Below are 23,804 nucleotides of genomic sequence, written 5' to 3'. Positions count from 1 at the left end.
AGCAGTATGGAGGTTCCTCAAAAAACTAAAAAATAGAAACACCATTCAATCCAGTAATTCCACTTCTAGGAATTTACCTGAAGAAAATAAAATTCATGATTCGATAAGATACACACACACCCATGTTTATCAGTGCACTATTTGTAATAGCCAAGTTATGGAAGCAACCTAAGTGCCCATCAGTAGATGAATGGATAAAGAACATGTGGTAAATATATACAATGTAATGTTATTCAGCCATAAAAAGAAAAGAAATTCTGCTATTTGCAACCACATGGTTGGATCTAGACAATATTATGCTCAGTGAAATATGCCAGGCAGAGAAAGACAAATACCATATGATTTCACTTATTTGTGGAATAGAAAAACAAAGCAAAACAGAATTAGACTCACAGACACTGAGAAGTGCCTAGCAGTTATCAAGGGGAAGTAGTTGGAGTGCGTAGGAGGGAAGGATAAGGGGGATAAAAGGGCACAGTAATTCATAATCACAATATAAGTTGGTCACAGGGACAGTGGTAGAGCATGGAGAATACAGTCAATGATTCTGTAACATCTTTCTACATTGTTAGATAGTGACTGTACAGATGGTGTGAGGATTTAATAATATGGGTAGTTGTTGAATTACTGTGTTGTACATTTGAAACCAATATAAGATTGCATATCAATGGTACTTCAATTAAAAAGAAGGAACAAATGCATTCTCCTTTGTGACTTGAAGGATATTTTTCTGGATATAGAATTCTAGATTGGCAATTTTTGCTCTTAGAGTTCTTACATATATATATATATATATATATATATATATATATATATATATATATATATATATACCACCTCTTTTTTTATCCATTCATCTATCAATGGCTACACAGGTTGCTTCCATATCTTGGTTATATCATTCTGAATTAGTGTTTTTTGTTTTTTTGATTAAATACCCACAAGTGGAATTACTGGATATGATAGTTCTATGTCTAATTTTTTGAGGAAACTCCATACTGTTTTCCATAGTGGCTGAACCATTTTATATTCCACAAACAGCATATGAGGGTTTCATCTTCTCTACCTCCTTGCAAACAGTATTATTTTTTATATTTTTGATACTAGTTATTCTGACTAGTGTGAGTTGATATTTCACTGTTTTTTTGAGCATCCTTTCATATATCTATCTGTTGGCTAGGTGTATGTCTTCTTTGGAAAAATATCTACTCAGGTTCTTTGCACATTTTTAAAAATCATATTGATTGTGCTGCATTTCCTCTCTTTGTAGAGAGAACTACAAAGATGTATAGACCCATGCACTGGATTTTTTATATTAGATATTGAACTTTCCAGATATAGCATTTCCAGTTGAATAACAATGGGTTACTTTCAGTTGGTTTGGATTGACCATGTGCTTATCCACAGAGATACTTACTAATATAGCCAATGCTATAGAATGTATTATATAAGGATTACAGTGTTCTTTAATCATCTACAGATGATAGAGACATGAGAAACAAACACCTTCGCTGTGAATGTCTGAGGGAAAGCAGTCCTAAAAATTTTAAGCTAAAAGCAAACTATTTTATTGAATATGGGTATCTGATTTATTCTCCACTTGATTCTTAACATTATTAGTTAACCTCCACATTAATGAAAGTTAATCAGTTATTCCAAAATAAAAAGAAAGGGGGAGCAGAAGAAATAAAAGATAACAGAGTGCCCAGAAATTAGAGTAGAATCTAAAACAAGAGATGAAAAGGTACCTAAAGACAAATTTAACCTTTTTCAAATTCTCATTAATTTGATCTTAGTTTATCAGAGACCCATGCCAGAGAAGAAACTAATAGTTTTAAAATAATCACTATGTATCAGGTACTGTGCTAAACAGCTAACATATATTATTTCCTTTTCTTCATTAAAAAAACACTGGGAAATCTTTCTTATTATTTGTACTTTACAGGTGAGGAACAGAGGTTCACTGGGGTAAATTAAAACTAGCAATCACTAAGCACAATAATGAACTGAGTTAGGTGGGTAGATATTTCCTGGACCAGATAAGTTTTAAGTTTCATTTTGAACACAGAAAGGAAAGTAAGAAAGATGAACCTGGATAATGCTTCTACCATTAATCATCAGGAAATTGTCATGTTGTTCTCTCTCTAAGCTGTTGATCTGCACAAATCATGTCCAGCAGGAAATGTGCCTCTGTGTTTAACTTATAAAGACCTTTAATGGATGTTTGATAATGCCAGGATGATGATGAGTAGCGACTAGTAGAGCTGAAGGTCTCTACCTCCATGCAGGTCTATAAGGAAAAGCTAGCTTTGATTCTCTCTAGACAGATAAGCAGCTTTGCTGCACTGAACAGATTGCAGGCCAGAGACTCAAAGTTCCAAAGTTTGCATCTGTTTCTATTGGAAATCCTTCTCTGGATCTAAGTTAAACCTTCTCAACCCCTCACACATTTCAATTTGTCTTGTTCTTCTCAACTCATGGATTCAACTCCAAAGAAACCATTAAGAAAATCCCTTCCAAACTCTATTCTCTATCATGAATTTGAATAAAACTCAAATTTATTTCTAGATGTCCCCTTATGTTGTTATACTCCACTCAAATGATTAAATCTCTGGGACTCATTTTTGTCTTCTGTAAAATGGAAGAATTCATTTAATCATGACTTTCAGACTTTGTTCTTCAAGGTCCTAGTGGTTCAAAGAATTAATCACATGATAGCATGTTGGAGGAGTAACAAACAGGAAAGGCACTGCCCATTCAGAAACCTCTTTTAATACAAGTAGCTCTGTGTTCTGTTCATATATTAATTGGACTTCTGCACAGGATTTCATCTGAAGGGATCTGATACAGAAACAAATTTGAAAACCTTTGGATTAGGTTCTTTTATCTCAGCCTAAAATAATATCCTATGATTCTGCAATCTAAACAACTCAGATGGAAGAACTGTTTCATCTACTGATATGTTTCTAAGAGCAGAGACCAGTTATGTGAGTGATATATAGGCTTGGCTGAATGTACAAGTAGAAACTGATCCTGGCAAAGAGGCCCCCAGAGATAAATTCTTTTCTCATGAAATCATTCATAGTCACTCCTTGGGTACTAAAGATTTGTGTAAGTATTTTCCCTGGTGCTGCTGATCCTGCTAATTTGATGGTAGCAGAACAGTGTTGGTGAATCTACGCAAAGTCAAGGAGGAGAGTGTTATCTCTCTTCCTCCTCCGCCCCTCTTCTGCTTCCATGGCAGCTCCTCCTATTCTCACTGGGGACATGATGGCGTAGAACGGAGACACGATAGAGCAGAATGGAAGTTTATTTCAATAGCCCTCAAATCAGACACTTCAAAGTTACCATAGTTCCTAGAAATTTGCTCCACCTCAGGATCACCAGGTAAGATGCAGAATGTGCCCCCTTCACAGCTTGTGGTGCTGTGGAAAGCAGTCCGGGTTCTCCTTGCTGACTGCATAGCTCCTAGGAGCCCTTTTGGCAGCACTTGCTGCCTCAAAACCTAGAGGGGATACCTGCCAGATGCTGTCTACTATATAGTGTGCATGAATCTTGGGAAGGGGGGGCAGAATGTTTTAGTATAAACTTGACTCTATTTTAAGCCTTTAAGAAGAAAGCATTCTTAGGTTTCAAATTGTCATTTTTAGAGTCACTAAAGTGAATAATCCTAATGTTTTCTGGAGACCGTTGCTTAGGATGGAGAAGGAATAGCATTACTTCTACCTGAGCTCCCCTGTGCATCTGCATTCAGCCTCACCCCCCACATTCCATCCCCCACTCTGCTTGCAGAGTCATCTGTTTCAGAGGTAAATCTGATCATGCCATCTTCTGCCCTCAATGCCTTCAATGGATTTCCACTGACTTCTGAATAGAGTACAAGCTCTATGGCAGAACAGACAAAGATCAGCCTCAATTCTTCACCATGTACCTTTGGTTCCTCCATTCCATCATCACTCTAGCTGAGGGTCAAGACCTGAAGTCAGTCTGGCTGGGTAGAGAATAAGAGGATCTTCTTTTTTTCTTTTAAAAATAGTCTTATATTTTTCAAGTCTCCTTGCAACAAAATCAATAAATGTCTTTATTAAAAATAAAACTTGTAATAACAAAGTGAATTATTTATTGCCAGTCACTAGGTTGTGTGCTCTAAGTTAACTCATCTAATCATTAAAACAGTCCTAAGGGGCAGTGGTATTTCTCCGTTCATCTGATGGTCAAGGAAAACAAGGCACAGAGAGGTTAAATAATTGTCCAAGATCCCAAATGGCAAAGCCAGGTTTCAGACACTGACAGTCAGGCTCTGCAAGCCACCCTCTTAACCATGATGCCATATTGCCTCTCACTGAAAATGCAGAAAACTTTCAGTTGCCACATTATATAACTGTGGATAATTTATAAAATACAATTTTATGCTAGTTCTTCAGTCAAGAGTAAGTACAGGCCATCCTTGCATTACCTGGTTTCAGTATGCACAAATTTCAGTTAGTTACCATGGCGTAGTTAAATATCACCATTTCCTCAACAACATAGTTCAAATTTCAGTTACCACATTATATAACTGTGGACAATTTATAAAATACAAATTTTATGCTAGTTCTTCAGTCCACAAATAATAACATAAATAACAGATACACATAATGTCCACTGACCACATTACCTTTTCCAAAGTCAGTTGGTGATTATTGACTGCATGTCTGTTATTCCATTTATCCACAGACAGCAGTGTGTAACCATGTTGTTTCTGTGTCTCTCAGTGATAAACCCATATGACATTTTACAAAAATGAATTACTGAAAGCGGTAATTAGCTAACAAAGCTGAAAGTGCAGCAAAGAAATAAAAAGTGGTAACACTGGTTCCAAATACAGATGGAATTCTAGAAGAAATAGCTGACCGTGGGACTGTCATCACTGCCACCTTGGTTGGCCCTTCCACAGCCTAAGGGTACACATTTTAAACAAGATCCCAAAGTGATACTGTTACAAAATGGCTTGAAAACTATTATTGTAAATTTGGTTCAAGAGAATAGAAGGTGAATGCCCTCTAGTGTTTACACATAAGTGTCACACTTTTGTTGGAGAAGCAGAGCTTACCCTTTCCTTACAAAAGAGCCAAAATTCATGATGTACAAATTTTAAGGGCTGTATCAGGATAAGTTATTTCCATGTCAATGACTTAGCTAACTAATACTACCTTAAGTTTATTTGTGTCACAAAAAGCATTACATAAATATTGCCAGATAATTGTCTCTCTCATCAGACCTCAGCAGCTCCTGGAAATTCAATTTAAATATTGGAATCCTCCATCCCAACAAGTCTGGTTTTAGGAATGAAGACTCATCCTTAAATTTACAGTAACTTCTAAATGGGAAACACTATATCTTCTCTATGCAAGAGGCAGATTTTACTCATGCTATCTGTGATGGCTTCATCACCTCTTCACTATGTCCTAATCAATGTTACCTCAGTAGAGGATTAGACTTGGGGTCTAATGTTTTTCTCTTTTTCTCTTTAAATTAAATGGAGAATACAGTAACTATTTAGTGTAACATATAAATCCCTTCTAGTACTATGTTAGGCTATTGTTCATTCCCAAATAGGAAATCATCCATGTATTTTTTAGGTTAGAGTTAAGTGTCTGTAACAAAAGGATGTAAAATATGGTGGCTAAAACAAGATGGAAGTTCATTCTCTTTTAAATAACTTTCCAGAGAGAGTGGTCCATATAGTGGAGCTCTGACATCCACATTCAACACACAGATTCCATTTCTGGGTCCAAAGTGGCTGCTCCATCTCCTGCTCTCACATGAGCATCTCGTCCATAGAAAAAAGGCCAGGGCAGACTACATCCATTCCTTTTAAGGACAAACCCAGACTGGCAGACAACAGTTTTGTTCACATCCCACTGGCCAGAATTTGGCCATAAGCTTCAAAAGAGGACGGGAAGGTAGTCTTTAGTGAGGCAGCTATATGCCTCACTAAAACGTGGAGTACTATCATTAAAGGAAGAAAGGGAAAGTGGATTTTCAGTAGACAACTAGCTGTCTTTGCCACAAACTACTTCCTATCTTTGAACATTTTTTTATGTGATTCTCTAAGCCACTAGTTAATCACAGAAAATAATCACATCAAGTATTTCAAGAACGCCGGTTAATGAAATGATAGAGTTTTTACAGAGATGTTCCTGATTCAGTTGAGAACCGTGTTTTTTTTGCTTTATGGTCCTTTATGGTAGAGACTTCTAAATTACAGATCTAAATAAACATGTCAAGAGTAAGTACAGGCCATCCTTGCATTACCTGGTTTCAGTATGCACAAATTTCAGTTAGTTACCATGGCGTAGTTAAATATCACCAGTTCCTCAACAACATAGTTCAAATTTTAGTTACCACATTATATAACTGTGGACAATTTATAAAATACAAATTTTATGCTAGTTCTTCAGTCCACAAATAATAACATAAATAACAGATACACATAATGTTCACTGACCACATTACCTTTTCCAAAGTCAGTTGGTGATTATTGACTGCATGTCTGTTATTCCACTTATCCAGACAGCAGTGTGTAGCCATGTTGTTTCTGTGTCTCTCAGTGATAAACCCATATGACATTTTACAAAAATGAATTACTGAAAGTGGTAATTAGCTAACAAAGCTGAAAGTGCAGCAAAGAAATAAAAAGTGGTAACACTGGTTCCAAATACAGATGGAATTCTAGAAGAAATAGCTGACCATGGGACTGTCATCACTGCCACCTTTTAAGACACTTAGATATTCAGTCAGAGGAACTGTATTAGTCAGGGTTCTCCAGAGAAATAGAACAAAACAGGATGTGTGTATGTATAGATAGTGAGAGATTTAGATTTATTTTAAGGAATTGGTTCACATGATTATGGAGGCTGGCAAGTCCAAAATCTGCAGTGTGGGCCAGCAGGCTGGAGATCCAGGGAAAAACTGATATTGTGGTTCAAGGTCTGATGAAATATCCAGACACTATGGCCCAACCAACTCTATGCAGAAAATTAAACACCAGAGGAACTTGTGAAGGTGAAATTATTGTCATAAATGAAGAAGGTGGTTATGACAATACAGACAAAGATGCCCCAGAGGAAGTGGTGCTGGCAAAAAACAAACAAAAAGACCCACTTTATATTAAAGGAACTCTTGGAATATTTCACAACATTGAAAGCCCAGAGAATAAATGTTGGAAGCTAATTCAAACTTAGAAAAGAGTGTGACAGTTCACCAAGGCATAGAAAAGATGCTCACTCCATATCATATATTATACAATGATAATTAAGATAAGCACTATTCAAACTATTCAACCTTGATAAGTACAAAGAAATAAAACTTTAGTTCTGAATGTTTCTAATGCTTTAAATTGCAGTGCACTAAATAAATACTAGTTTTGATAGTTTTTCATTTATAACTTACAGTCCTGAGTTTTTAATGCTTTGATAAATAACCCTTCCTAAAGTGATATTTCTAATCTTCCCTTTGCTCCTCCAATTCAGCTTCCCAGCAAGTTACACTATGACTAAAAGACCATAGTTTTTCTTCCCCCAAAGTAGTTTACTGACGTCTCAATCCAGGCCTTTACCTTACATTGAATCTGCTAGGGAGTCATGCGTGCCCACTCAGTCACACTTTTCCATGTGAGTGTTCCAGATGCAGTTAAGAATGGATAAAATGCCCAGACTTGAACAACAGGTTTGACTGATCGCCATGGAAGTCCCATCATTGCCATCTAACCACGGAGAAGAAAACTTGTAGAAACTAACACCAGTTGCTTATATTATTATCTACTACTAGAAATTAAAATCATCCCAAAGATAATCGATCTTACCTTTTATATGTTCAGACAACATGGAACAGTGGTAGGGTTACGGCAACAAAAAAGTCTATCAAATCTGTGTTAGCTTCTTCCCTCATTTTTAAACAGTGTGTGTGTTGGGGGATGGTGGTGAGGAAGGAGTATTCTCACTAAACGTGAGAAATATTTGGCAACTGTAGATGGTAAGTATTTTTAAATCTCATTTCTTGAATATCCAAACACAACAGATCATGAGTTTTAAAGTGGTTTAGTAAAAGTCACTTTGTTTTTCCTATTTCTAAAATAGGAGATTTTAGTAATATACTGTGGTATGGAGTTGATTCCAGAAAAATCTTTGCCTCAGATTTTCTTAGGAGCTCTTAAGAGTCTTTTTGACTCCCTTTTGAAACTCACCCATAGGTAAGACATTTCCCAGGCTCTGACCTCACCAATCCCTACAAGCTCCAGAAGCTCTAGATGACTAGCACCAGGGAGGAAGGGGCTTTCTGTAGACACAGAGCCAAGATTTGCAACCTTGTTTGAAAATACAAGTCGGGGCGAGAGTCTCTGGCCATCTTTTTGCTCCGACCAGCCCCACTTCGCCTTCTGCGGGAGGTTGATTGAACAGCCGACTAGTAATACGTGACAAGGAAGCCTCTTTTATCTCTGCCTTCGCTTCAGCACCCTCCCCGCCCCGCACTGGGGGCCGCGAGACCCGCCCTCCTGGAGACGGCGGATTTGTTATCTTCCCGTCGCGCCCCTGCAGGCGGCGACGGGAGCGGGACTACAGCTCCCGGCATGCCCGCCTCCGCCCCGCCGCGGCGAGCCGACCCGGTAGTAGCTTCTCCGCCAGAAGTTCTCCCTACCTGGGCGCCGTCTCGGCAGCCCGGGGGGCTCAGCGCCAGTCTGCGGAACGCTGGCACTGCCCGAGTGACAGCGCGGGAGCATGGCCTTGCACCTGGGCAGGCTGAGCGCGGGCTCCTGCTGGCGTGCGGCGCGGGGCTGCTGCGGAGAGCTGCGCGCTTGGTCCCCGCGCTGCGCGGCCGGACGCATCTGCCGGCCCCCTGGCACGGCTGGCGCCGGGCGGTGCCGCGGGCTGGGGCACAGCGCGACGGAGGGAGGTGGCCCCCGGCTGGGGACCGGTCTGACCGCGGCGCTGGCGGGGCTGGCGGGGCTGGCCGCCGCCGCCTTCGGGCACGTGGAGCGGGCGGGGATGGTGCCTAAGAGCTCGGGGGCGCGAAGCCGCTCGCCGGGGAGGTCGGAGGAGGAGGACGCGTTGGCCCGCCGCTGCAGCTGCTTCATGGCCATGCCTGTGACGGACCTGCGCGAACTGCGGCGGAGGCCGGGCGACATGAAGACCAAGATGGAGTTGCTGATTCTGGAGACCCAGGCCCAGGTGTGCCAGGCGCTGGCACAGGTAGACGGGGGCGCCCGCTTCTCTGTGGACCGGTGGGAGAGGAAGGAAGGTGAGGCGGTCGGCTCCTAGCGGGAGGTGCAGGTGGGAAAAGAGGTCAGGTGTTAGTTTGCTGGCAGAAAATAAGTCAGAGGATGGGGGTCGAAAGGGGTACCTACGACCGCGCGGCTGCTAGGTTAGAAGGGGCGACGTTAGAAAGATTGACACAGAAAGGGCCATCAGCCCTGTGCTTGCAGATCTGGACGCAGATCTGTCACCCTAGTACTGGACATTTCAAAATATGCAATTTTATAATGGCATTTTTCGTAGAAGGCGTGAACAATTTTAGCCAGCAAGCTTGAATGTCCACACATTTTTCCCCACATTTCATTGCTTCTCTGGAAGCGCTTACCGTTTCTCCTCTGGAGACGGAAAGAGGAACTCGCTCCTCTTCGGCTGTGTCAGCCAGGCTCCTCCAGTGGACGGTGTCATTGTGTCTTTTTCCTAAGTCGCACAAAAAAAAATGTTTACAAGTAGTTCTAACAAATGCACCCATCAGATTTCCTGCTAGGAGAATCTTTCTCTCCAATGGCAAAATGCTTTAGTATTAAAACCATTTTTATTGTCATAGATTCATGACCATGTTACTGCCTGTACAGTGAAACCCCACATCTTGGTCATAAACTTGAAATAGTCTGACTTTTCCTAGCTAGTAATACTCCAGCAGCCTCCGTCAGCAGATTTTGGATTGTGGTATTGCCACGTCTATATTAGGTGAAGTTAAATCTGGCTTTAATAGTGTTCTCTATCTTGTGATGTTTTCAGGTGAACACCACTGAGCCAGAACACAATCACAAGTACCTGAATAGCTATGTGACCTTCAGAAGTTACTTAACTTTCTCTGTGCCTCTGTTCCTTCATCTCTGAAATGAAATTAGAAATAATATATGAGGGTATTGTAAGGATTACATGAAATGAGAATCTGTGTAGTATTTAAAAAATATCGTCTGATACATAGAAAGTGCTGAGAGACAAATTGGGCCACAAGCTGCTGTGTGTTCTTGGATAAGGTGGTTTCTCTCCCTGGATCTCAGTTTTCTCAATTGAAGTATACAGGAGTCATGCTGGATCATCTTATGTCCCACCCAACTCTAAAAATTTGAAAATAAAATAAGCCAGAAAAGAACCTTCATGGAACGATTGCCTTTGTGGTAACTCTTAGAAAACAAGAATTTAAAAAAATAGTAAAGTTCAGATACCTACATGTTATGTGTGTGTCACTGAGTATAAGGTTTCCTTAAGAGTTCGAATATCTACTGTTTTTTGAATTGCCTGTAAGCAAAGTTATAAGGCAAACAGCATACTGAGAAAAAACAATTCAAACAAAATAGAGCTCTTAAATTCCATAATAATAGAACACTCTTCAAACATACACATTTTGTTCTTAACCTTAGTTTTACCCCATATATCATAACCCTTGGATGCCATTCTGAACATTTGAAGGGAATATATTCTGGTGATTTATTTTAGATGTAGAAGAAATACTCAGGTTAGTGATGTCGGGAAATATATATGTGCCCACTATCTGTAGCTAATGTCATAGAGCTAAGTTAGTTGTCTAATTTTACTGTCCTTAAAAATTATATACTGCCATGTCAATGATACTTTAATAAAAAATAAAATTATATTCTGTCCTTACAGAAGATTTGGAAAATAGAGGAGGAAATAACTCTAAACCTACCATGTTCATGCAAGGGTTGTTTTCAATTTTGCATATACCTTTATTCTCGTCTTGTTGTATATTTCTTTAAATAGGCGGTGGTGGTATCAGCTGTGTACTTCAAGACGGTCATGTTTTTGAAAAGGCTGGGGTGAGCATTTCTGTTGTCCATGGAAATCTTTCTGAGGAAGCAGCAAAACAAATGAGAAGCAGGGGGAAAATTCTGAAGACTAAAGATGGTAAGTCAGATAATCTCAGCAACTTTTAATAGTCTCTGCAAACCTTTTTTTCGCCAACATGTTTTATTTGTAAAACAAATACTTGTTCTGTAAAAGGCCATTGAGTGCATATGCCAAACATGTTGACAATTACTTTCCAAAACTTACATTTTATGAGGCAAATTATTAAAAGCAGCTTTTGAAAATTGACTCAGAAACCATGTCGGAATTCATTTGTATCAAGCCAAGTGATTGACTGCTGCTCATTGTCTCACTCTGCAGGTAAATTGCCCTTTTCTGCTATGGGTGTGAGTTCTGTTATCCACCCCAAAAATCCTCATGCTCCTACTATCCATTTCAACTACAGATACTTTGAAGTAGAAGAAGCTGATGGTAAGCATCTCTGGAGCTGTGCAAAGTACTGTGCAAAATGTGTGTTTTAAAACAGGCTGGTGGGCATGACATCTAAAAGTGAGAAAGACTGTATAAACCTTTACTAGGTTTTCAGGGGGTGTAAGAAGGCTTATCACTGGGCAGATACGATAGACTATGCACTGGACAGGAGAAATGCCAGTGTCTTGTCAGGACTCTCACTTCCCTGTAGTTTCACCAATGCAGAGGAATGTTTAATGAATCTGACCTTCAGGGTGCACTTGAGGGTTTTTTTTCAAATACAAACTTATTACATCCAAAGAAAACCTATGTGCAATGTTAAATTGAAATTGAGAACTTGTTTTGGAAAATATCTATCACATGCATGGCTGTATTAGTCACCAGTGTGTTACCAGTGGGTTTTAGATGGGGTATAGTTGATTATGCCTCCTTATACATACATAGTTTCAGCTTTTGTGTCTCATGAGCTGGGCCAACTGTTACCCCGTCAGAGCACCTGTGCAATGTCATGCTACCCCTGTTGGTGTCTCTGCGGGTCATGGCATTTAAAGTCAATGCATTTAAGTTCATTTTGAAGCCATTTAGTTGAATTCCACCCTATAAAGTTTAAAGAAGTTGGTAACTGGTACTGACAACCTATCAGCCTGAGTAAGCACATGAAATAGTTATTCTCATATGATAAGTTGTTTCCCTCAGCAAGTCTTTTCACACTTCTTGGGGGAAAGAAGAAGGGGTGGCAATGCTTCTTAATACAGGGGTAATCAGAATCTCCTGGGGAGTTTTTATAAACTGTACGTGTCTGGACCAGAGATTGGCTTGTGTCCTTTAAATTGTGCCACAGCAGAAGCAATTTAAACTCATGTGATTATAATATGCCAGAGTTTGTATCCACTGCCTGGCCCACCTGTGTGGTGTTTGGTCCTTTACTGCCAGGCATGTCATTTCCCTTCCTAGTTCTATTCTCTTATTTTTCAATTTCCTACATCCTTCTCTTTCTGCTTTTATATCTTTTTTCCTGCCTAGGCTTTATTGGCCATTCAGAGCTAAACTCAGTGTTTTGATTGTCACCCATTTCATGCGTAACAAACTAAGCTGATAAATTAACTTTGCTAGTACAGTGAGTCGTGTGCTGCATCTCAAAGCCCAAAGCTCGCGTCGGAATCCCACGTCTTGATTTGGCAGGTGACAAGCATTGGTGGTTTGGTGGTGGCTGTGATCTCACTCCAACTTACTTGAACCAGGAGGATGCGGTCCATTTTCACAGAACTCTCAAGGAGGCTTGTGATCAACATGGTCCAGATCTCTACCCCAAATTTAAAAAATGGTAAGTAAAGGTATTGAACTTTCATGGCCCCTAAAGTATATTCCATTCCTCCTGTAGACCCTGAAGGCAACTACTGTGGCACTAAACTCCCTTTTCAGCTAATGAAGGTTGAAGTGTTTTCTTTGCCCACCAGAAGTGGGATACCAGGTTTGAGTGGTTTTAAGAAGTTACTTACTGAGGAATATTTGAGTGTCTGTAATTAATACTGGGTAGCAGCACCTTTTTTGATTCCACGACATGGCTTAGAATGTTCAGGTGATCTGTGCCTGAGAACCAGAGGCTTTTTAATCCTAGGGTGGGATAGTAGATTCTCATTCCAGTCTCATTGTTGCTATGCGATGTGCTGGGACATAGGAACCCTCAGAGGGAGATGCAAACGCACCAGTTGGACGAGGAGAAGAGTGGAATTGGAAACTTTGTTAATGACACTAATGAGAAAGAAAAGTGAGCTGTGAGGACACCCAGGATTTTTGGTAGGTGGGAAACGGAGTCCAGGCAGAAGGTGTTTGGAGTAAGACTAAAGTACTTGAGACTTTTAGAGTGGATTGGCATTCTTGAAAAAGGAAGAACAGAAAGGATTTGGCATTTTTAGGTCTTTTGTTCTTGTTTGCTTTGCTTTTAGATATAATTGTGGAATTGTGGTGGTATTTATGTAAGAACATGGAGTTCAACTTTGAAATCCTCAGAAAAATAAGGCACTTGAATATTCTTTGGATTTGGCATCACCACTGAAAGCTGTACAGCCAGAGACGAGTGGATGTAAGATGAAGGGGCTTTTTCCTCCCATGAATCAGCATCCTTCCAGGAGGAAGGCGGGTGGGGTAGACATTCCCTTGTTTGTTTTTTTTCTTATTGCTGTTGCTGAGATGACTTTATCTGAGTAATATTAGTTAATAAAATATTTAGGATGCTAGACGAATTAATTAGATGAACTAAAAAGATACCTAGTTAAAAAATAGCGTATGTATTCAGGAAACTTCTTAATTCCATAATTTTGTGAAGAGAGATTTTGAAATAATGTGGTTTGGGTAATGCTGACTCCACAACTCAGGATGTCCTCTGTGTTAGTAATGTACAGGTAAAGGGAAGCCAAGGAGTCACGATCGAGGCCAATTGTGACAGTGCCTCGCTTCTAGGGATTTGTGGCTCCTGTCCTTTTTTTTTGGTTCAAGCTCTTACAGCTGTTTTTAATACAACCTTTTCACTAGCTTTAGTTTTTAATACAGATCTTTCCATTTAGAGACCCTTATTTTTATAGAGATCATCAAAACACCTATTTCCACAGTGTGAACTGCTCCATACATTTAGCATGTAGGAAATGAATTCTTAGGAGACCTGCTCTAGTGGGCACAGGGGAAAGACTCAAGAACAGTGGTCGTTTCATGTCACGTGTTGGCTTGCAAGGCTGACTTGTAGTAAGTCCGAAGGCTTTGTTGTCTGCACGTTTCCTCCCTCCAGCCCTCCCTTCAGTCCTGCATGCTATAGAGCCACCGTTGTGTTGGGAAAGAGACCTTGGAGATCATATACCATACCGTCCTTTGCGAATAGGAACTGACCTGAGAGCTCAGGGGCTGGCACCCAGGCACAGTCCCAGCTGGGGCGCTGGGGTGGATTCCTGTCCTGCCTCCTGCAGAAGCACCACTGCTACTGAGAGCAGCAGCACTTGCTTAGGACCTACACTCAGTGCGGGGCTCTTTCTCATCCCTGGGTTTCAGAGTTCCCTATCCTTTAGATACACATGGGCTTCTTACCGTACTTTAGCCAGCTGCCTACTTGCTTTGCAGATAAAAGCATATGCACCTTCTCCACCAGTGCGAGCCGCAGGAAAGCTGCTCAAAGCCCTAGTTTCATTTTCATACTGGGACAAAAGGCAAGGACACCGTGCTGACACGAGTCAAGGGTAGCTAGCACTCTAAGCTGAAATGCTCATGTCTCCCTTTTCTTCCCTTTGGCCCTGACTCAGCCTTGCTGTGTTTTCCAGGTGTGACGATTACTTTTTTATAGCCCATCGTGGGGAGCGGCGGGGCATTGGGGGTATCTTTTTTGATGACCTTGACTCTCCATCCAAGGAGGAGGTGTTTCGTTTTGTGCAGAGCTGTGCCCAGGCTGTGGTTCCCTCCTATATCCCCCTTGTGCAAAAGCACTGTGACGATTCGTTCACCCCGCAGGAGAAGCTGTGGCAGCAGCTCCGGAGAGGACGGTGAGTGGGCTGTGGATAACAAACTGTCCCGTTGCATTACTGGGGGGAGGCATGGTGGCCGGAGTGACGGTGGGCCTTGTGCTGTCTTGGGCAGATACTTTGTCAGAGTTGTGTTAATACCCTCATTTCTTTTCGTAACCAGATGAATACTAAACAAATTAAGAAAAAGTTGTGTAAAATAGTAGTATAAAAAGAGCATTTGTTTATACATTAGCAACTTGTGGTAGGCATGTAGTAAGTAGTGCTGAATTCAATTCTGCTGATTTCCTTTAGTCTTCCAGCAACACCCTCCAACCTCACACCAAGATATAAGCATCATTTAATGTTTTGCTGCCCTGTAAATTTGGAATCACACCTTTTTTCATGCATCTTTAAGGTTTCATGGATGTCACTATAATGGAAATAGTCATTTCAGAAATTATTTACATTTTATATTTACTAATTATGAAGTCTTTATGTGTCAGTCAATATGTTGGGCAGTTAGTATCTAAATCTTCTCTACAAACCTGTGAGATTGGTGTAATTACCATCATTTTACAGGTGGTAAAACTTATTCTCAGAAAGGTTAAGTCCCGCGCTCAAGATCACACAGCTGGTAAATGAAAGATTCCAGGTATAGAACCAGGACATCATGACTTCAAAACTTGCCATCTTTCCCACACATGAAGGAAGTTAAGTAGTTGAAGCAGGATTGTGTTTATTTCCATGATACTCACCTTAGTCACGCTGTTCTGTGTGTTGAGCTTGGTGAGCTCAGTGGGGCAGCCAATGTGAGGTCATCTTCAGCCAGGAGGTCCTTGTGAATCAGCTGCAAATTATCCACTGCTGGCTTGCTTCATTTGCCATGTTAATCACATGTGTACTACTAGGCCATGCATTTTCTCATTTATGTTAACTGTCTCAGGCATATGAAGCTTTGGGTACATAAGTAGGTAAGAGTGGTGCCTGGAAAAAGTCAGCCTCGCTGATGTTCCGAGTTTAAAGATAAATGTTTGTGTTATCCTTTCTTATGACGCCTGGGCTGTCTGGTCCCCATTTATAAACTTGGGAAAATGGGAGTAGATTAAGTTTCACTGTTAGAAATTTCCTGAACAATTCAGCTGTTTTGGTGCATGCTTCTTTCTTTTTTGTTTTTGTTCCCATGATTTCTCAAATAGTCCTTTAACACTCCTTCCTTCCTTTCACTTGACATTTATCATGTGCCCCCCCATGGCCAGGCACTATGTTGGCTGCAAAGGTGAGCATAACATGGACCTACAAAAATAAACTACCTGACAGACAAAAGAAGATAATTTAAGACTCTATGGAAAGTACAATGTCCTAGTTTTGCCTAAGATTTCATATGCAAAGCTAGCAGGTTTTTTAAATGCTAATGAAGTGAAGCCTTTGAAACTTAGACATAGGAATGATGTTGTGTGTGTGTGTATGTGTGTGTGTGTGTGTGTGTGTTTCCATTTAATGATGACATTTTGAAAGTTCTGTTTGTGTATGTCATTGCACGTCAGCTGTTATTTGAGTTAGAAGTGTGGGGTGTTAGATTAATCTTTTGTGGTGTACTGTGTGACTGTTCTTCAGAGAACCTCCTCCTACCACCCTTATCTCTGGGCTTTAAGATGGCAATAAACTCTGGGGCTTATGATAACCCCAGCTCTTTGCTGTGGTTATCAGCACTGTCTTCCCAGTCTTACACTGCAGTCATTACCTGCTTGTATTCTTCACAGGTTGCTTGTCCCCACGTTGTCCCACTCCAGGTAGGAGATTGCCGTGCAGTGGTCAGGCTGCTTCCCTTTAGACAGTGCAATGTTTCATTTGACGATTTCATCTCATGTCTTGCACAGTGTTACTACTCTTCTCTCCCAAGACCTTGAGCTTCAATCTTATCATCTTCTTTTTCATAGAAGAAAAGAAACTAAAGATCTTAAATGCTGGTTTATTGGATTTTGGGAAAGAGAAGCAGGATAAAATTTAGGCATCAGTTAAGTTGAAGGGAATGATTAAGGTTCATAGTTTACAGGTTCCTCAGAGCAGATAAATGTATGGAAAGAATCAGGAAGATTAGATTTAAGCAAAACCTGGTGGAAATAAGAGAGGCTAATGTAGGTAAAGGGACACTGTTCACTGAAAAAAGGAAAGCAGCACAGGGATCCTACAGAAAGCTCATTTAGGGACCTTCTTACAAGGGTCGTTGAAAAGGACATCAATACAAACTAGAAAATCAACAGCCATTCCCTAAATGTCATGTTTCAGAAGGGTAACATTGGTAACAAGGTGACTGAGAGACTGAAGTTCTTTTCTATGGTTTTGTAGTGAGAAAGAAATCAAGACGTTTCCCTTGTTATCTTTTGAAACAGGCATAAGAAAGTATTGAACAATTATTTGTGCACAAAATTCCTCAGTGATAAATAAATGGTGAGGACTAGAAAGGGATCCATAGATAAAATTTATTTATATTTTCTTAGGGCCTTTGGCAAGTTTCCACACAGAAGGATGCTTTCTAAAAACTGAAGTGGTGTGGGATTCTAAAGAACCCTTCCTTTGAGGTGTGATTAAAGACAGTGGATGAACGAGAATATCTCAGGGAAGGGAGACCAAAGGAGTACTTTCTGAATGAGTTGAGGAATGATCTGAGAGGAGGACAGTTAATTAAATTTTTAGATTTATGGGTCATTATAATTCTTCTGGGTAGTAGAAACTATCTTTTTGAAATTGGGGAGAAGAAACTCTTTTACAAAAGATCCCATTATAGGCAATCACAGGATTTTAAAAGCTAGATAGAGTTTAGATCTGATTCTGTGAACAATTAATGAAAACTTAATATACTGAACCAATATAATGAAAAACTAATATGCTAAGGAATATTTTGCTAAAAGAAAATTGAGCACTGCAACTTAACCACTACCTTTTATTGTAATAATGTGCAATAAATGTTTAGGAAGACTGAAGTATATGACTACTTATTAAGGTTATTAATTTCTTTAAGAAAAGGGAATATATAGAATATACTAGTAATTCTTAATAGATTGCTGTTAGCTTCATTTGGCCTTTCAATTACTAAATTTTTACACTGTTTTAGTGGGTGTAAGTTACAGGCAATGACATGAAGTTTTCGACTCTGAAACATCTCAGACTGTGGTGGGTGGGACTGTAAAGAGCTGTCCTATCCTGATAAAGGGTGCTGTTTCTTTTTCTTAATTGTTTTTTGTGCCTTAAAGTGATCAGCTTTGTGTACATTCTGCTTATTTATTGGAAAACATAACCTTGTTTAATAATTACTCTGTGTCAGGGCCGAATCTCTATCCTATTGTTTTTTGGATAGAATACCCTTTTATTTATGCCTGTCCAGATGGAGAAGACTCAGCCGACTGTAGACTGGTGTTCCCTTTGCCATATCTAGCTGAACTGGAGGCTAGGCAGGAAGAAGCCCCCACTTAAGTATTTGTTATAGATTAATCTTAAAGATTTTATTCAGCTGGCCCTTAATATTATTTGATGTCTTTATGTCAGGTATGTAGAATTTAACCTGCTGTACGATCGGGGTACAAAGTTTGGCCTCTTCACTCCAGGATCCAGGATTGAAAGCATCTTGATGTCTTTACCTCTAACTGCTCGGTAAGAATAACTCATCATCATAATTATTCCCTCACCCTGATCCCCTAGCCCCTACAAAACAGGAATATTAACACTGCAAATGCCTTACCTAAAGACTTAATTGGTTTTGACTTTGCTGGTTTTATAAGAAAATCACAGTCAAATAATTAAGGAAAATCAAAATGTTTTTTTATGGAGTGGCGGGATGAATGATAGAGCTTTGTGTATGAGAACAGGGAAAGGTAGACGGAGTGATGAGAACAGGAAAAGATACGGTGGGTGATGGCACATAGGAGCCAGGTGGACCTTCCCTACCTGGTAATTTTCTAGGAAAAGCGAAAAGCTATGGGCAAAGCAAAGTTATTTGAACATACCAGCTTTTTAAACTTATAATTTTATTAGAAATTATTGCACTTGCAGGGAAAAGTCTTTTTTGAAAGTATGAGGGATCATCTCAGGTGCTCAGCTTTCCCTCTGTGCTTTCTGTACTGCTGTGGTGAGCTTCCATAAAGGCTAATTGAATCTGTTTGGGGGAATTTAAAGACAGATATAACTCTGTTGGTGCTATTAGGTTAATAAAGATCTATAATTGACTATTTTGGCTGTAAGGAAGTGACAATGATGTATGTCCAGACTGAAATAGAGAAGATCAAAAAAAGAAAAGAGAAGAAAAGAAAAATTACTATGGCTTGTTTTTCAAGAGCTTGAGTCTTCTTTTCTCCAGTAGTTTAAATGTCCAAATAAGAATGAACAGTGGATGGCATTGAAGGTCTGCTTGCATCAGTTTGCTATCCAGATCTAGCCTTGTGAGATCAGTACCCTCTATGGTTATCACTGCCTTTAGAATAGAATGGCATTGGCTCTGTCCTTGTTTAACTGTTGTTCTTGGGATCTCCTGTCCTTGGTTCACGCACATCACGTCAGGTGTCCGTGCCACCATAGAGGTGAGATAGGAATGAAAAGTCGAGGTGAATTGTTAAGGCCTCCAGTCATTTGACTGATTGCTGCTTGCCCCTAACCATAATGCACATTCCAGGCTGCAGATGTGGATGGATCATAAGTGAGTCCCTTGCTCATTTGAATAGCATTGACACAACAGGTCACTTTCAGCTTCTTATAGTCTACACCAGGGGTCTGCAGATGCAGGGCTGATGGACAAATCCAAGTCCACCTGTCATGTGTTTTTGTACAGCCCTTGAGGTAAGAATGGATTTTACATTTTTAAAGGATTATTAAAAACAAAAAAAGAATATGCAAGAGACTGTATGTGGCACCACAAACCCCAAAGTATTTATTACATGGCCTTGCACAGGAAATATTTGCCCACCCCTGGTCTAAATCTGTGTTTGCCAGACTACATACTACTGCTTAACCATTTTAACCATATTTGTGTATTATCCAAGGTATTATTTACTTAAATTTTATACTTTTGTTTCTGAGAGAGACTTTATTTAAAAAACAAACCAGTACTATTGTCATAAACAGGAAGTAGCACACTAAAGTAAATGCATAAATATAAGCTAAAAAAGTTTGCCGGTGGGTCATCTGACATGTTCTATATATTTTAAAATCCTGGTTTATAGTACAAGTATAGTTTAAAGTAAAAGTATAGTTCAAAGTTAAAGTTTTGACTCTATGATCTTAATATTAGCCAAAGTATGCCAGGAATTATTAAGAAACCTTATTTCATTAGCAGCAAATATTTTTTAAAAGCTTAGCTGGTAAAAGGCACAGTGAAGACAAAGAGGTAGATTTTACTCTTTCAGATTTTTATTATTCATTCATCTTAAGTAAAGAAGTATGTATCATTATAATTTTCATTATATATTTTTGCTTCTGTTTTGGGCCTGTATAGATGGGAGTACATGCATTCACCTCCAGAGAACTCCAAAGAAGCTGAGATTCTGGAAGTTCTCCGTCATCCAAGGGACTGGGTACATTGATGCAGGCAGCCCAGCCTTCCTGGTGCTTGGGGGACAGGGAAGGTGTGCCCGCATTCCACTGGCCGGCACCATTGCCACTGTGTGGCAGTTAGTTACCTGTGTCTTAGAGCTCTAGTCTTCTCCACTCTGTGGTTGGCCTCCTTGGCCGGTGGCATAATGCGTTTTAAGTTGGAACACAAGTTTCTGTTGGATGCTGTTGGTGATGGGTGACAGGTATCAGTGACAGGTGATGAAATGGCAGCTAATCAGAGTCAACTGGTTGATAAAAAACTCATTCGTACTTTTAGAACCAATTTATATCACTAGTTTACAAAATACGACATTGAGTTTCCAAGAATTGGCTTAAAGGAATCTAAATGTTATCAGGAAATCTATTATGTTATTTTCATTTCATCTGTTTTTTAAAGTTTTTGTTCGCCACAAAAATGTATCTTGGGATAAATTTTATTTTCATTACTTAATTGGGGCTGAGACTTACTAATAATTTTAGAAAGCAGAGAAATGGAAATAAATGTTTTAGTTTGTCATAACTGCATTTTTTTTATCCTCATCTTCATCTTCATTTAGAGATCATAATATTGGAAAATTGTCATTTTTATAATGGTAGTTATTTAGGAACACTTGAAATTCTTTTAATCTCTGCATGTGTTACAATTCAATGATTACCTGTAATTGTTAACTCTAAAGTGACATCACTGTTAAACTTAAATAAAGGATATCTAAGTTGTACTTTTCATTTTAATAGAGCTATACTTCGTTAATGTTGGGATTCTCTCCACTTTTGAATGTGAAAGCTTATAACCTTGGCTTTTCGGATTTAAAATTTTCTATTTCAGACATTTCTATATGGAAGTTTAGACTAAGAACAATCCTAGAGGCTGTGAATTTAGGAAATGTTTCTCGTTTGGTAAATTAAAGCAGGAATAACTAGTGTGAAAAGCATGTAGGCATTTTATAACTATATTCCTTTGTAAGATTGACAAATTGAAATTGTCCTTTTTAAATTAGAAATTCTGTACCTCTGCCTTAAGAGAAAGATCGCAACAGAATTCTTAACGTGGCCTTTTTGTTTGTATAATAATATGAATGTGATTTATGCATGATACATTGAAATTTATGAGGAACAGTACCTCTCTTATATTATTATTAAGCATTATCTTGAAATATGTTGAATGTATGTAATTGTGTGTAACTCTCTAGGGCTAGAAAATACGAGTTCTTCAAATGTCCTACAACAGATCCTCTGATAACTTATGAAATATCACTAAAAATGTTCGTATTTATTATTTTCAGGGTATTTGGTATAGACAAGACAAATATTTCTTAGCACAGACTGTAGTTCCTTATTCCTAGGTATTTTACCCAGGAAAATAGAAGTTTTACACTTGAATTTTCATTGCAGCAATATATCCTTATGTTAAAAAACTGCACACCAGTGAAAAGAAACAACTATTAATAAACATAACAGCATGGATGAATATCAAAAACATGATGCCAAGAGAGAGAAACCAGATACAAAAAGCACTCAGTGTGTGACTACATTATATGAAAACCTAGACAAGCCATAACTCCAACAAGAGAAAGCAGATCAGTGGTTGCTCGGAGCTGGGCCTGAGGAATTGATTGTAAAAGTGAAGAAAAGAATATTTTGAGGTGATAAAAACGTTCTGTATATTGATTGTGGTAGTGCTTACCAGACTGAGTTTTCAAAACTCATTGAATTTGATGCCTAAAGCCATAGAATTTTATTGTGTATATGATTTATACTTCAATAAAGCTGATTAAATGGAAAAAACCTGTAATATAGGCATATAGGAACAAATGTTCAAATAAACCTCGGTTTATCTTTTAGAATATCATACAGATCTGCTAGGCCATTTAGTTGTGTTTAGGTCTATTTGGGTCCAGGTATCAGACCAAGATAAAATTTCAAAAGTCTCTGCATATGAGTTTTACATACTCTTCAATAACCATGTTTTTCTCTTCTAGATGAGAATGGGAAAAAAATAACTATTGGAAAAAACATAACTATTAGAAAAATAGATCATTCTACTATTATTCAAAATGTCATATTGATACCTTTTCTGAGTCTACTGGAGGCCCAAGGAGCACCTGCAAATGGCCTGAACACCTAGGTTTTGCTGTCTGACACATCTGCATTAGTGGTCATCAGGTGGACACTGAGGCGGAGGGCTATAAATGCTTTGGAGCAAATTTCTAACCACTACCTTATATTTATCACTATATTCTGCTCATCCATCTATTCAAATGATTGTTCAAGGAGATAAAAACTTCTGCATGCCATTTGCAACAACATGGCTGGATCTGGAGGTTATTATATTCAGTGAAATAAGCCAGGCAGAGAAAGACAACCTTATTATTTCACTTACTTGTGGACTATAAAAACAAAGCAAACAGAATGAACAAAACAGCAGTAGACTCATAGACACTGAGAAATGACTAGTGACAACCGTCGGGGAGGCTGAGGGGAATAAAGGGACACTAAAAATCTCAATCAAAGTGAGTTGGTCACAGGCATAGTAGTACAGCATGGAGAATATAATTAGTGATTCTGTAACATCTTTCTATGTTGACGTAACTGCACTAGAGGAGGTGAGATTTAATAATATGGGTAACTTGAACCACTTTTGAAACCAATATAAGATTGTGTATCAGTGATACTTTAGTTAAAAAAAAATTCTGCATGCTAAGAAGCACCAGATTAGAAAGACAAATAATCTGTTTCTCTGGAATTTATCCTTCCATGTGTTTTTGCTATCACAGTTTGTCAAGGCTGGAATGATCGGCAGGGTTGTTACACAAATATGCCAGGGTAGGATGGCTTGAAAGCTGGGCTTAGCTTGGACTCTCGACCACAGTGCCTACAGGTGGCTCAGAGCACATATCCTGCCAAAACAAGCAGAGGCAGCGCAGTTGCCTTCTGACCTAGTACTTAATGTCTAATCTACAGGTCATTCAGTGTCACTTCCTCCATGTTCCACTGGTTACAAGTGAGTCACTAAGGCCAGCTCCAGATTCATGGGGGAGGGAATTGGACCCCAACTCTCAATGGGAGAAGTGTCAAGAAATCTGGTCATCTTCCAAACCACCACATGGCCCGTCAGGCCCCAAACCACAAAACAAATTTCACTCTTTCCCTTCCTTGTTACATGATCAAATCCTGCTAAGTCTACCTTTGAAATGTTTCTGCA

At 39.3% G+C, this 23,804-nt stretch overlaps 1 protein-coding gene across 2 annotated transcripts; it reads left to right on the top strand.

Moving 5' to 3' along the window:
- The first annotated feature begins 8,648 nt into the window (after positions 1-8,648).
- Positions 8,649-21,321, top strand: CPOX (coproporphyrinogen oxidase). Of its 2 annotated transcripts, XM_036916552.2 has the most exons (7): positions 8,652-9,279; positions 11,022-11,165; positions 11,427-11,537; positions 12,720-12,861; positions 14,843-15,061; positions 18,566-18,670; positions 20,505-21,321. In XM_036916552.2, the coding sequence occupies exons 1-7, from the start codon at positions 8,760-8,762 to the stop codon at positions 20,590-20,592; spliced, it is 1,329 nt and encodes a 442-aa protein (XP_036772447.2). In that variant the 5' UTR covers positions 8,652-8,759; the 3' UTR covers positions 20,593-21,321. The 2 variants fall into 2 exon arrangements, with proteins under 2 accessions (XP_036772448.2, XP_036772447.2); XM_036916553.2 differs by lacking the exon at positions 11,427-11,537 and having other exon boundaries at positions 8,649-9,279.
- The last annotated feature ends 2,483 nt before the right edge of the window (positions 21,322-23,804 follow it).

This window comes from Manis pentadactyla, chromosome 1 (assembly GCF_030020395.1).
Source record: "Manis pentadactyla isolate mManPen7 chromosome 1, mManPen7.hap1, whole genome shotgun sequence".
Taxonomy (NCBI): domain Eukaryota; kingdom Metazoa; phylum Chordata; class Mammalia; order Pholidota; family Manidae; genus Manis; species Manis pentadactyla.
The sequence above is the reverse complement of the archived record's forward strand: the minus strand, read 5'-3'. Positions and strand labels throughout refer to the sequence as shown.